This window comes from Trichomonas vaginalis, chromosome IV, assembly GCF_026262505.1.
Source record: "Trichomonas vaginalis G3 chromosome IV, whole genome shotgun sequence".
NCBI lineage: Eukaryota > Parabasalia > Trichomonadida > Trichomonadidae > Trichomonas > Trichomonas vaginalis.
The window spans coordinates 3,248,981-3,262,682 of NC_067206.1; the positions used below are offsets into that span (position 1 = coordinate 3,248,981).

The window sequence follows — 13,702 nt, forward strand, 5'->3', positions numbered from 1 at the left end:
TAATCTAAATATAATGTTAGCTTTTGTTCATCTACATGTGGTGTTCTGACGTCATCTCCTAGTCATAATAGTATGGTGCTGGAGCTGGGTCAGGCAATGTCATATCTGTCATTTCATAAACTCTTAAATATTTCTTTTGTTCGTCTCCATAGAAGTTTAAGTAGCAGTTGTTGTCTAATGGAACTTTAACTTGTGTACCATCGTTCTTTTTATAGCTTACATACATTTCATTGTTATTTTTCGGAATGAGTTTATACCGTGTACCATTTTTTAAGGACTGTACCAACTGCCATCTAAAATATTTGTTTTCTTCATTGACAGAAAAGTCACCAACAATAGTTTCAATATTTTTTGTTCCTAGCAAACTTTGGTATTATTTCATTGACATATGTTTTATCTGCTTTATTTTCAAGGCTAACGTTTAAGTCTGTTATTTCAGAAGATGTATGTGTATGTCAACGTCACTTTTCCTGTTTAAGGTTTCTTGTAAGTTTGCAATATTTGCAATGGTATGTGTATGTCCAACGTCACTTTTCCTGTTTAAGGTTTCTTGTAAGTTTGTTATTTCAGATATAGAATGTGTATGAGTCTTTTTAGAATATTCTTTGTCAGCTCTTGTCACTTCACTTGACATTTTATTGTCAACATATGTTTTGTCCGCTAGTTCAGGATGAGTATGTTCTTTTGTTGCATAAGCGTTGTTAGCTCTTTCTTCTTCTTTTGCTATTGCATCGTCTACATATTCTTTGTCAGCTTTGTTGCCAACATCTGCTTTCAAAAGAAGTTCATTTATAGGTTTCTCGTTTAAAGTTCCTTTTGTTGGATTTATACAGACAGTATGGTTCTTATTGTCTTGAAATAGAAACTCATCTGTCATTGGGTTTAATGTCAGTTTTAAGTTTCCTTTTTCAATGACTCAGAATATCTTAGAATAGTTGAAAGTTTGTTGTGTTCTTATTAGAGCTTGCATAATGAGTTGTCGGTTGTGTTGTATTTCTCTCATGGAAGCAAATATCTTTCGACATTTTTATTCTAGATAAAATATGCTTCCAATAGAAAAAAAAATTCAAGAGTTGCTACAACTAAACCATTAGATGAACTTTTTACCAATGTCGGTCAAAAGTTTGAGACAGAGACCGTAAAGCATGAAGGCTATCGTTTTGACTACCCACCTAAGTTAAGAGACCCATCTGTCACAAAAGCTATTGGCTTTCGTAGAATGAAGTTCATTTCAGAAGCCATACATGGTTTCCCATTTACATCGGTTTTGAAGTTCGATACTATAACAAAGAAAAACGTACGTATGAGAAATTTGAACAGGGAAAACTTTTACAAGTGAATTTTGCTTGTAATCTATGAAACAACTCTTCAAGCTTTTCACAAAAAAATAAACGATATCTTCTCGAATATGCAAAACAGTACAACATTGACGAAAGCGAGAGTACATCTCGATATTTATTATGACAGGAAAATAGCAACTGTTAAAATCGTAGAATAAGAAGACCTTGGAGAAAACGTTTATTTCTACAAAATATAACAACTTGGCATGGTATAGATTTTTGAGGATTTAAATCAGCCTGCAGAATATCCAGTACACCCGAACTTTTATGAAGTCGAAAACCCTAATGGAACATATGAAAATGTTTTCGACTCAGATGCTATTATAGTTCATGCTTCATTTTCTGGTGCACAAAACTCTTTTTTATGCTTGGCAAATGACTTTTACGAAAAACCTACAAAGCTATATGAACCGCCGAGTGGAAGTATTTCAGACTTTCAAGTATGGTTTACAACAGATGGAAGAAAGAGAATAGTTCCATTATACCATGCGTTTTACTTAGAACTTAGTCTCATATACAACTACTATCGAACGGTAAAAATATAATTTTTAATACGGTTAGAGTGTTGGATTTGGTTGCCAACTTGACTGTGGTGCAGGTTCAGGCTGTTGTATAACAGGAGCTTGTTCTTCTGGTTCAGGGTCTTTAGGTATAATACCAACAAACTGACCTACTCTTTTACCAATATTTTTTGACACCGTTCCAAATTCCTCTTCCGACAGATTTTATTCCATTCCATATACCTCTTCCAACATTTCGAAAGAAGTTTCCTATCTTACTGAAGAAACCCATTTTACTATATGTAAAAATCTAATGTCCGCCTAGTTCTTACGTCCTGTTGAGTTCCATAGCATTCTTTAACTGGAGCTCATACATTCTGTTTCTCCTCTGGTAGAAACATATTCTGGGCTTCTGTGTTCGCGTCATCTGCATAAAGTTTTTATTCCACATCTCAGGTTTGTATAAATACTTTTCATCATCATATGATACCATGGGTAAGACCTAAGCGGTCATTTGACATGGCAGTTTGCATTTGTACATCTGTTGGCACTTCTAGTTTTGCCATTGCAGTTTGTATTCTAACTTCATTTGGAATATTCTCTGGGTTGGTTGTCCAGGTTGCTGTGCATTCGCTAAGTTCTGTGCGATTTAATATTAGATAAAAATATCTCTTACGAGTACATATACTGAACATTTGCAGCATTGGTTCATTTCATATTCTCTATATCTTTCTGCCACGTCAAATAAGTAAATGACACAATGGAAAAAACCTAAAACAAGTAGTCCTATTTCAAACCACATTTACTTACCAATAAAATTTCTTTATTGTGACTTCTTCGTAAAGACTTTTGTTGAGATTTCTTCGTAAATGAGTGTAAATGACCCAAAAATATATTTTAGGTGAAGAGGTGAGATTTCACCTCTTTTTTCACCTCTTTTTTCACCTCATGAATTTTCATGAATTTCTTCGTAAATGTTTTGTCAAAACTTCTTCATCTAATTTCTCATGAACTTTCTTGTCTATGTTTTGTCAAGATTTCATCGTAAAGACTTTGTTGAGATTTCTTCGTAAATGACCCTAGTAGTATATTTTTGGTGTAAAATTCATGAAAATTCAAGAGGGTGAAAAATTAGGTGAAAAAACAGGTGAAATCTCACCTCTTCACCTAAACATTATTTTTGGTGTAAATTTCATGAAAATTCAAGAGGGTGAAAAATTAGGTGAAAAAACAGGTGAAATCTCACCTCTTCACCTAAACATTATTTTTGGTGTAAAATTCTGAGTAAAATGACAGATGGAACACATACTTTTTCAGTAAGTACATATGGGGTAGAAAAGAGGGTAGAAAACGGGGTAGATATACCCTTCTACCCTAAAATATATTTTTGTCTGATTTACGCTCATTACGAAGAAATCTTGACAAAGTCTTTACGATGAAGTTTTGACAAAGTCTTTACGATGAAGTTTTGACAAAGTCTTTACGATGAAATCTTGACAAAGTCTTTACGATGAAATCTTGACAAAGTCTTTACGATGAAATTCATGAAAATTCAAGAGGTGAAAAATGAGGTGAAAAAACAGGTGAAATCTCACCTCTTCACCTAAAATATATTTTTATTGAATTCTGTATAATATTCTGAGTAATATGACAGATGTTTATATAACACTTTCTCCGGTTTATAGGACCTCTCTCATATTCTATCTTGTCATATCAAAACTCATAGTCATGTTTGTCCTCTAAGACTTCATTTATACTAAACATCTTCAGGGCTAGAAGGCACGAAGTGCCTGGAAGCCCCACTACCTTTTTTTTTTTTTTTTTTTTTTTTTTTTTTTTTTTTGGTTGAATTATATTGTTATCAAAACATAAATATGATTGTATAAAAATATGCATATACCTATATGGGGAGTCACTTTTTTCCCACCCATGGGGACAAAAAGTGACGCTTGATAATAGAATTTCGATACGGATTTTATTATTGATTAATCTACTCCCATTAATTAAAAATAAAAATAGTCCATTAAAAAGCATCTATAGCAAAAATTTTAGGAAATTTAATTTTTCAATTCGCTGAAAACACATGAAAACTCAATGAAAGCCAAATAAATATATTTTAAATATTAACAAAATGCTGTATCTATTATAATATTTGAACTTTATTAATCAATTATTATTTTGACACTTTACAAATATACTCTGACTCCATCAAACAAAGTTCCTCAATTTTTGTCCCTCAGCGTCCCCCAAGTGGGGGACGCAATATTCCCCCTGGGGGACAAAACGACATCCTTATTGCAACAAAATATATTATTCATTGCTAAAATCAAATTTATCTATAATGATCGTTGGTTAATATTGAGCAATGGGCAAATGATTTACAATCGAGCGTTCCTAAGACTTAAAATTCATGGAAAAATGCTTTAGTACGAGTTTGGTGGAGAATTAATATATATTTTTATGAATATTGAAATATTGAACAGCTTTTTGATGTATTTTCAAAAAAAGAATAAAAAGGATTTGATTTAAAAATAATATACTTTCATAACCTGTTTAGATTAATAAGCAACACTTGGACTTTAACATTCCATCATAAGGATCTGTTTCCTTTGGTGTAAACTTGCCAGTAAGGCACTTGTAGAACAAGGCGAAGTTAAGCTTGCCTGTTGACTTGCCTGTCTCTTCAAGAAGGAACTTCTGGACTTCCTCCTTTGTGACTTCCTTTCCACGGAATTTCTGAATAGCGATGATTTCATTGACATCGATGGATCTGGATCTGTCCTTATCGAAAGCTCTGAAGATCATCTTGTACTGGTACTTCTCATCCTTCTTAACGATGGCATTAACCATATCCATGAACTCCTTCTTTGTGATTTCGCCGGAGCCATCGATATCAATGCCTCTGAACATGATGTCGGACTCTTCTCGTGTTGTTTCGCGGCCTTCTAAATCGTCGTAGAGAACCTTGAACTCTGCTGGCTTCATCTTTCCGTCACGGCCTTCATCGAGGGCATCAAAACGGGCTTCGATGGCTTTGATCCTTTCTTCGTCACTCATTGATGAAAAATGAAGTCCGTTATTTTGATGGTTTTCAAAATAACGGCTTTTGGGAAAATTTATACCTGAAGATGCAGTGCAAATATATACATGAAATAATTAAGGTTATGCAAAGGTACATTCACTAGGCGATAACAGTAAAATGGGATGAAAATAGGATAAATAGCATCCCTATATAGTGCCTAACAATATTTATACGGGCCAAAAAAAATTTGGCTTGAGATTTGGCGAGTTAGAAAACTTAGAAAATTGAGAGGGATTTTTATTTTTGAATTTTTTTGGAAAGTTAAAATTGCGATTAAAAATCGATTTCCGGGAGAACTAAGCATCTCATCATATATTTAAATCGATAAAAATATTAAATAATAGTTGAATAGTATAACTACTTGAAATTATGGCTGAATATACAGAAAAAATAAACATATTTGACATTTTTGAAAATTCATACGTTAGATGGTGACAAACTCATAAACTATACTTTAGCTAAGATTGATATATGGTTTCAACAACACATAGTTAAAATCGTAAAAATATTTTAGATTTCAAAAAGATATATATGGTAATATAATGGAACAGAGTCAACAAATAGCATGTAAAATATGTTATAATTAACTTTTTATTAGATCTAATAGTATATATCGAATGGTTTCCAGCTTTATGGTTAATTATTTTCTTTTCGAGCTTCTCTTTAACTGTTGTATTAAGGTTGTAAATTTTTGATGCTAGAAACTATGGAATCTTCTTTGCTGCTGCATTTTTCTTGAGAGTTCTTGCAATTTCGAATATATCTGCGCATTGTATGAAATGGGGGCTTTAAAATATCTTGAATCATAATAGGACTGCTTTTCCAAAGGAATGCTTATTTGTAAATCAGAGAGTTTCAAAATTGAGTGCAAGATTATCATCATAACTTAATAATTTTGTAGCGTTTTTTAGAAAAATGCGAAGGGAGCGCCAGCGACCGAGCGTTTTTCTAAATATGCTACAAAATTATCATTCTCAATTGAATGATGAATCGAAAAAATTTTGTAGCGTACGATTATTTTCCCTTGAAAAATAAATTAAAAATTTTTGTATATTTAATCATACTGTTTAATGAGCATCCTAATTTACTAAAAATAAAAAGACGATAGAAAATATTCAAAAAACTTGATGGCTTTAGGTCTTTTCGAGGAGTAACTTTTTCAGTGAATCGTCGAACGCTATCCACTCTCATAACATGTCCTCTTAATGTCCAAGGATATGCAACTTTTATCCCCATATTCATTGATCTTCCAAAATTTCAATATCAAATTAGGCTTCAAAGTTCCTAAAACTTTAGCCATGAATAGGATGTCAATCTTAAAGTCATTTCCTACCTCCTTCATACATGAAATTAAGAATAAAAGTTAATTTTTTAAAGTTTTTTAGTGATAATTTTTCAATGGAAAATAATCGTATGCTACAAAATTTTCGATTACTGATCGGGTGAGAATTTTGATTTTGGTGCAAAAAAGGAAGACAAGCTATTAACAAATCATTTACTGTTGTTCATCAAAAGAAGAAAACTTTGATAACAACTAATGATGATAAAATCAAGCTATCTTTTAATATTTTAAATTGATAAGACATTCAAAATATTTGAATGGTTTAAAATATTTTCTTTTAATTTCTATAAGATATTATCATGATTATATAATAAAATTTAAATTTTTATTCAAAAAGGCAATATTTCAAACTTTTAATTTCAAAAATCTTAATTCTGCAATAAATGTATTTAATTGTAGCAAATTTAATGATCCTTCGTCATGCTTAGCAATTTGGAACTCATAAATTAATGATTTCTTCAAGTAAAATTCTGCATTATTTCAAAAGTCAATAATTCTCTAGTAACTTTTCTTCAAACCCTAACCATTATATTATAGGTATAATGGAGAATAATTGCAAAGAAAGATAGCCGAATTTACTGGGTAGTTCTTGTGATGCGAAATAATTGCAAATTAACACCTAGTTTTAACAGCATCAATCTCTTTTTGCTCTCATTTAAATGCATTCGCACACTTTAATTTTGAAATATAAGAGTTTTGGAAATTATCAAATTTATCTGCTCAAATACTATAGATCTTCATAAGTGTTAATAGAATCATTAGCCTTACATATAGTGTTTAATATAATGATGCACATTATACTGGGATTCATTCCTTATTCATCTAGTTATTATAAGATTTACAACCCCATGAAAATTTAAAATTTTGTCAAAAATAGTGAATGTACCTTTGGTTATGCTTTTCTTATTTATCTATCGGCACTTTTGAATGAGAAATTTTGGATTAAATACTGGGTCAAAATATATCCATAATACAATAATACGATGATTTATAATAACGAATCGTTTAGCACTTTTGAATATGCTGTCAAAAACAAAGATAGAAATATATACAAGATTATTGATTATAATCAATTTTTCTTCAACATAAAATAATAACGTTTCTATGCATATTTTACAATCAAAACTAAATAACTACAATCTACACGATGAGATAAATTAAAACATCAACTAATTATTAATTGATGATCGCTCGATCGCATTATTAGAGGTTATATTGAAAAAATTGGCAAAAAAATCTTGTGCCAATAAACAACAAAAACGAACAAGGAGAATACGATCCTTTTCAAATCATTACACAAGCACAACTCAAGAACAGCTACTGCAACATGCATGCCTTATCCATCATTTTCTTGTCAATTTCTTCTCTAATTCATTTGTTTTGATTGGCACAGAGTTACATTTGATTTTCTTTACTGCTTCAATGAAAATAGATTAGGCACTGTAAGAGTATTTCAGTTAATACAAAAGAATACTAAATTATCGATCAAAAAAAGAATTAAAATTCTAATATACTAATTTTATAATAATAACATATATAACCAATTATATTTCTTGCTGAGATGTAGACGGAGATAAAGCATAAAAGCTTGATTTGTATTCATGCAATACATATATCATCACAAAGACTGATGCTATAAAATTCAGAGAATCTTGAATTGTTAAGGAATAAAGTACTAATATTGAATTCGTTTTCACCACTTTTGTCATTACTACTGATGCTATCATCAGAGATGAAGCTTTAACAATAGGAGCTATAGTTGCTAACCCATAATGTCCAAAAACAATAACTAAAGGAGCAACAATTTGAACAAATGGTTCAATAAACGATGTATAAAATGGAATTGGAGAAATCTTATTAACAAATGAGAGCATGTTTTCATCCTTTATCCATATTTTGATGATAATTTCTGGATTGATAATCATTATTGGTGATATTACAAAAACAGTGAACATTGGAATTAAATGTCCAAATTCGAATAGTCTATAAAGCCTCTTTGACTCTCCTTTATGAAGTGCATAACTCACAGATGGTGCAATTCCACTTGTCCCTCCTTGAATAGCTATAATAAGCATTGAATAAACCTTCATTGTTGTTGAGTAAACAGTGCAGATTTCTGTTGAATATCCTATTTCTTCCGATGACTTCTTCAAGAATATGGAGAATACAACAGGTGTAATAGAACTAAGAGTGATTGATAAAGTTGAAGGAATGGAAAGATATATCAAATTCCAGAATTGCGATGATGGTTTCGTTATGATTTCTTTCCAATTCGGACTAATGCAAAATCTATTCATTGAAAAAAGAATCAACAGTAAAATGGAAAGAGAAACAGGACCTAAAATAAATGCAATGCCCATAAAATCAATAGGTGCTTTGAAAACATATATGAATAAAGGATCAGCACCAAGAGAAATTACTAGAGCACTGATATTAATGAATGAATACCAGTTAGCTCTTCCACAAGCGAGAACAATTGATGCAGAAATTGTTAAATTCAAGCTGAAAAATGGTATGCAGGCAATTGGCATCAAGTAGTTTCTTGCACTTGCAACTAAATTTTCGGGAATTCCCATCAATGGCAGTATATATGGGACTGAAAAAGTCAAACATATGGTTGCAAAAACACCGAGAATTATTGACATTCTGATCATTTCTACATAAAGTTTGCATGCTTCTCTATAGGACTTTGTTGCAATCATCTCACTGAATTTAGAACATGTTCCTTGCATATGGAAATATGAATATCCGACCACCAACTGTCTAATGATACTTGCGATGCTAACAATTGTTACACCATCAGTTCCAAAACCTCCCTTGATGAAATACAAGTCAATTGCATCTTGAAATGCTGATGCGATTGAAAAAAAGAAACCAGGAATGTTCAACTTAAAAGTTGTAGCAAAAGGAGTTGAACTTCCAAGGAGTTTATCTTCTTCTTTATCACCTCCACACTTGCACTCGATTGGCTCGTAATCCATTCAAGAAATATACCCCATGATCTCCATTTTTTAACTACTCTCTCAATTTTGATTTATTATCTCAAAGAAATTGAGAAATAAGGCATTCAATTTGTTGAATGATCCCCTGCATAATTTCCCAAAAACAAAAAATATTAAATAACATGTCATTAGGTTAATAAAAATATTGATTTATTTTTAAGGGTGCACCCATATGTACGTTTATTTGAGAGGAGGATTACCCTCTCAATTTTGAGGGATTCGTTAGTTTATTTTCTCGATGAATATGCAATAAAATTTGATTTTTACCTTATCAATATACTTCATATAATATACACATGTTCATGTAAAAACTTTTTTCCAAAATCCTCAGGAATTAAGGGATTTTTGAATTTTAAGAATTTTTTTTCGAATTTTTTCGAAAAAAAAATATTTTCAGAACAGCCTTAACGGCTAAGATTTAGGAACAATGTTAAGTATCAAAAAGAAAGGAGGTCTGATATAGACAACATATATCGTTGAAGGTTGAAAAAATCTCTAATATTTGAGCCCAAAATTTCAAATTTTAATTTTTTGAAAAAAGAGGCCACCCGTATGTACGTTTATTTGAGAGGAGGAGGATTATATTTTTGAAAGGGTGAAACATTATGAATATGTTAATTATATAATAATATGTATTATTATAAAAAAGAAAAAATAAAGCACGTTAAAATTTTTCTTTCTTGATTTTTTACAAAATCTACTTAGAATTATGCAAAATATGACTAAATAATTATAAATTTCAAGTTAAATTTTAATTTTGATAAATAATTTAAATTTCAAAATATCAAGTTCAGTTCGACTATGTATGTAGTAATTCCTCAATAAAGTGCCAAAACCCTATTAAAATATATGAACATTTTCAACATTTTAATGTTTTTATTTAAAAATTTGATGGAATATGAGCTTCAAACAATTATTATGTAAATAAAAATAATTAAATATATGTATTTATTCGTATTACAACCGTAGTAAGTCGATTCTTCCTTTCTTCTACTGAGTTTTGAATTTGATTTCGAATTGTAAAGAGATTCAAAGGAAAAATACTAGCGGATAAAAACTACCTCCATGAAAGGGTCATAATGGAGTCAAGTTGTATTTTTTGATATTTTTTGCTTTTCGAGCCTAAATAGGTAGCCAAGATAATGCCTAAAAATAAGGTTCTAAATTCTGAAGTTTACATGATCCTCTCGTGTGCACCCCTAATCTTTTTTCAATAGTGAATTGAGAAGACGGAACGATTTTTGATCCCCGAAGATAATGTTCCAACAAACTATTCATTTAGTATTCTGTATATAATATTAAAGTGAAAAACATGCTTAAATCATCATTTTTAACATAATTAACCTCGATAAATTAATTTTTCCCTAATATATCCAATTATCACGCCAATATATCTGTTACAAGTATATAATGCAATTTCTTATTTCCAATTATCACTTTAACGGTTGAGATTGCATATTGAAAAAATCTTAACCAGAAACTCATTAAAGCAATAGAGATTAAGCTTTAAAATCGTAATGAAGTATGATTATCTATATGAAAAAGAAATTAATTATAAATAATAAAATTTTAAAATAAAAATAAAACTTCAGAAACCAAAGAGCTCTATATAACAAACAAGACAAACATATAGAAGTAGATTAAATCTTAAATCTAAGTGTTGCAGCAATACCTGATAAGTTGTTTAGCTCTGAATTTTGTGCAAGTCTTTTTGGAAGAATTAAAACGTTTGAACCAGTAGATTTGAGGTATTCAATGAATTTGTTGAAAGCGGCTCTCTTGCTGTCCTCAATTTTCCTTATGTAGTCCTCTGTAACGAAAAGAGTGTCAATTGCACCGTATTGTGTAGCTTTCTTTACGTTGTCATTGCCGAGAGCGACCTTATCGATATCCATGAGCATTGACTGGTTGAATTTCTGGTATTCGTTGATGTACATCGAGTAAATGTAATTATCGATAATGTGCTGCTGTTTGGCGATGGCTTCTAGTACTCCTTCTGTTGTATCTGCCTTGCATGTTCCTTGGAGGATGGCTTTATCTTTGGCAACTGCTGCGATATTCAAAGCAAGTGAGTTATCGCATAAATAACTGTAGAGTTTGTCTGTTGGAGAGCTGGATGAGATAAGTAGGATGCACTTGAGATCAGATTTATCGAGGTCTTCTAGGAGCTTTTGGGTTTCCTCGTACAATTTCCCTTCATTAGTGTAGTGGCTCGTTGCAATGTGCTTGCCGAGCTGGTTATAAATAGAGACTGAATGCTTGCCAAGCAGGATTACTAATGTTTCGACGCCGGAACTGTTGTCTTGGGAACATTTCAGTTTTTCTATTTCCTCGCTTGTCCATTCATGTTTCCAGAGTTCGAATTTGGAACCCAAACGAAGAAGTACTCTCTGACTGGCGCCTACCTTAGCGAACTCGTAGTTGTCAGCAATTCTTCCACTTAGCCACATTTCGTTTGAGCCGAGCTCGAATTCAACGCCTGTAATCTCAACACGTGCAACATGAATTTCGATTTTCTTTGTGCTTCCTATTTCAATTTTCCTTCGAATCTGAGTTGTAATAATATCACCGTCTTTGATGACTTCTGAGAGGGCTTTGAAGTCATCGTTTTCGTCAGTCATTATTACAGCAACGCGTGAAGATGGAACCTTAGATAGATCTAGCTTCATTATTGAAAAATGATCCGAAAAATAATTGATGAAAAATTTTTGCTCTTATTGAAAAATTCATAAGTGAAATCAAAAATAGGAAAAATTTAGGGCATCATCAACAAGGCACTGAATCTATTCAATTGAAAATCTACTGATTCTTTATGGACATATACATGGCCAGGGAGTAGAATATATCAGATTTGAAGATAAATCTCATGTCAGCAATCAGAAATTTTCCAGATTTCGTAAAATTTTCCCAAGCTTCGTAATGATTCCCATTCATTGGGTTGCAGAGAAACCTCATCTGAATAGTATTAAATAATGACAGTGAACACTTTCGATAAATTTTATTTTCGTTAATAAGCTATGTAACATTTGATTAGGTTTTCCATATACCATCTAGCCTAAGATGCTTCTCATCATGGATTTAAACGATATTTTAAATAATTATTTTGAATTATTCACATGAAATAAAGTTTAGCCAAATGCTTTGATCTATATTCATGTATAGTTTAGGCAATTAAAACATACTAATATAACAGATAGATTTTTATTTATTTGATAACAAATAGTATAAGATATGTTCAGCTTCTTGGAACAGAAGCACTAAGGAATGTCTTTTCTGCAATGATTCCAAACATCGTATCAAAAACAATTGCAACAGTAGAACTGAACGTTGTAACATTAGATCCAAGTTCTTTTTCGCGAGCTGTTAATTTATTATCAATAAGTATCATATGGAAGGTATTGGCATAAGTCAAACCAGCAATTGATCCCACAATAAAGATAGAAAGGAATTCGTACCAAATTGGCATCCAATGATAGATTCCTTGCAACATCCAGGCAAAGAAGTTCAAAACTTGGAAAGCAGTTAAATATCTGAGATGAGGGAACTGGAAAAATGAAAGTGAAGTACAAAAGATCAAAATACCAATATTTTCGAATAGCATCAATAATGGGAAGATATATTTGTGTGTTGCGTGGTAATCTTGGGTCTGAGCACAGTCAAGAAATGTAGTTGCAATCACATCTTGTGAAAAATATATAATGTCATATGTAAGGAAGTAGTAAACGACTTTCTTGAGGAAATCAGGTGAGCATGAGTTTAGTTTCTCCTCATTTTCTGTAATTGTTTCTGTATTTTCGGAAACTAATGGTTTTGTATCTAATGTGGGTGGTTTCTCTCGTAAGATACAGAAATATGATACTGCCATGATTGCGACAAATGGTAAAAAGCATAAAAATGAGAGAGAATAACTAAATTCAATGTCAATGAACATAATCGCTAGTAAAGAACCTATTATTCCTGAAACACCAGTTCCAATACCCCATGATTTCATCATTGAAGATTTCTTGATATAAGCCATGTAACCAATGATAACAGATTCTCCGAAGAAACAAGATGCACCAAGTAGAAAAACAGATACTAAGCACATCCAGAATTGAGGAGCAAATGCGCAACCAATGTATCCAACTCCCATTAAAATAACTATCGAAAGAAATCGAATATCGTATGAAACATTACGTTGAGTAAGTGCTGTATTAACTGAACCAGCAAAAAGACCACTGAAACTTAAAGCAAGGTCAATGGCTGGTAAAAATCCTGGCTGATTATATCTTGAAATAATTCTTTGAGCGCTAGAAAGCACAATAAAGAATGATATATTGTTTGATATAGCTACAAATATCATCGTAATCTTCTGACATAGCGTAGAAGGTAAATCATTCTCTTCCATATTTTTTAAGAGAGCTCATTGTAAACTATTGAATTAAAAATTTTACAAG

The 13,702-nt window shown here is 31.5% G+C and overlaps 4 protein-coding genes across 4 annotated transcripts, besides 4 other annotated features; all 4 read right to left on the minus strand.

Annotated features, from left to right (window-relative positions):
• Positions 1-595: part of a mobile genetic element that runs on past the window's edge.
• A 3,798-nt stretch (positions 596-4,393) lies between these two features.
• On the minus strand, positions 4,394-4,897 carry TVAGG3_0019830 (calcium-binding protein family; the record flags this gene model as incomplete). Its single annotated transcript, XM_001316818.2, has 1 exon — positions 4,394-4,897. One exon carries the CDS (start codon positions 4,895-4,897, stop codon positions 4,394-4,396), a length of 504 nt encoding a protein of 167 aa, XP_001316853.1.
• Positions 4,898-5,007: 110 nt separating this feature from the next.
• Positions 5,008-5,810: a mobile genetic element.
• Positions 5,811-6,371: 561 nt separating this feature from the next.
• Positions 6,372-7,154: a mobile genetic element.
• A 654-nt stretch (positions 7,155-7,808) lies between these two features.
• On the minus strand, positions 7,809-9,245 carry TVAGG3_0019860 (multidrug resistance protein YPNP-related family; the record flags this gene model as incomplete). The annotated part of the gene is made up of 1 exon (XM_001316817.2): positions 7,809-9,245. The coding sequence occupies one exon, from the start codon at positions 9,243-9,245 to the stop codon at positions 7,809-7,811; it is 1,437 nt and encodes a 478-aa protein (XP_001316852.1).
• A 181-nt stretch (positions 9,246-9,426) lies between these two features.
• Positions 9,427-10,465: a mobile genetic element.
• Positions 10,466-10,842: 377 nt separating this feature from the next.
• On the minus strand, positions 10,843-12,215 carry TVAGG3_0019880 (nuclear-transcribed mRNA catabolic process, no-go decay; the record flags this gene model as incomplete). The annotated part of the gene is made up of 1 exon (XM_001316816.2): positions 10,907-11,935. One exon carries the CDS (start codon positions 11,933-11,935, stop codon positions 10,907-10,909), a length of 1,029 nt encoding a protein of 342 aa, XP_001316851.1.
• Positions 12,216-12,380: 165 nt separating this feature from the next.
• Positions 12,381-13,661, minus strand: TVAGG3_0019890 (arginine transport; the record flags this gene model as incomplete). Its single annotated transcript, XM_001316815.1, has 1 exon — positions 12,502-13,653. The coding sequence occupies one exon, from the start codon at positions 13,651-13,653 to the stop codon at positions 12,502-12,504; it is 1,152 nt and encodes a 383-aa protein (XP_001316850.1).
• Positions 13,662-13,702: the final 41 nt, after the last annotated feature.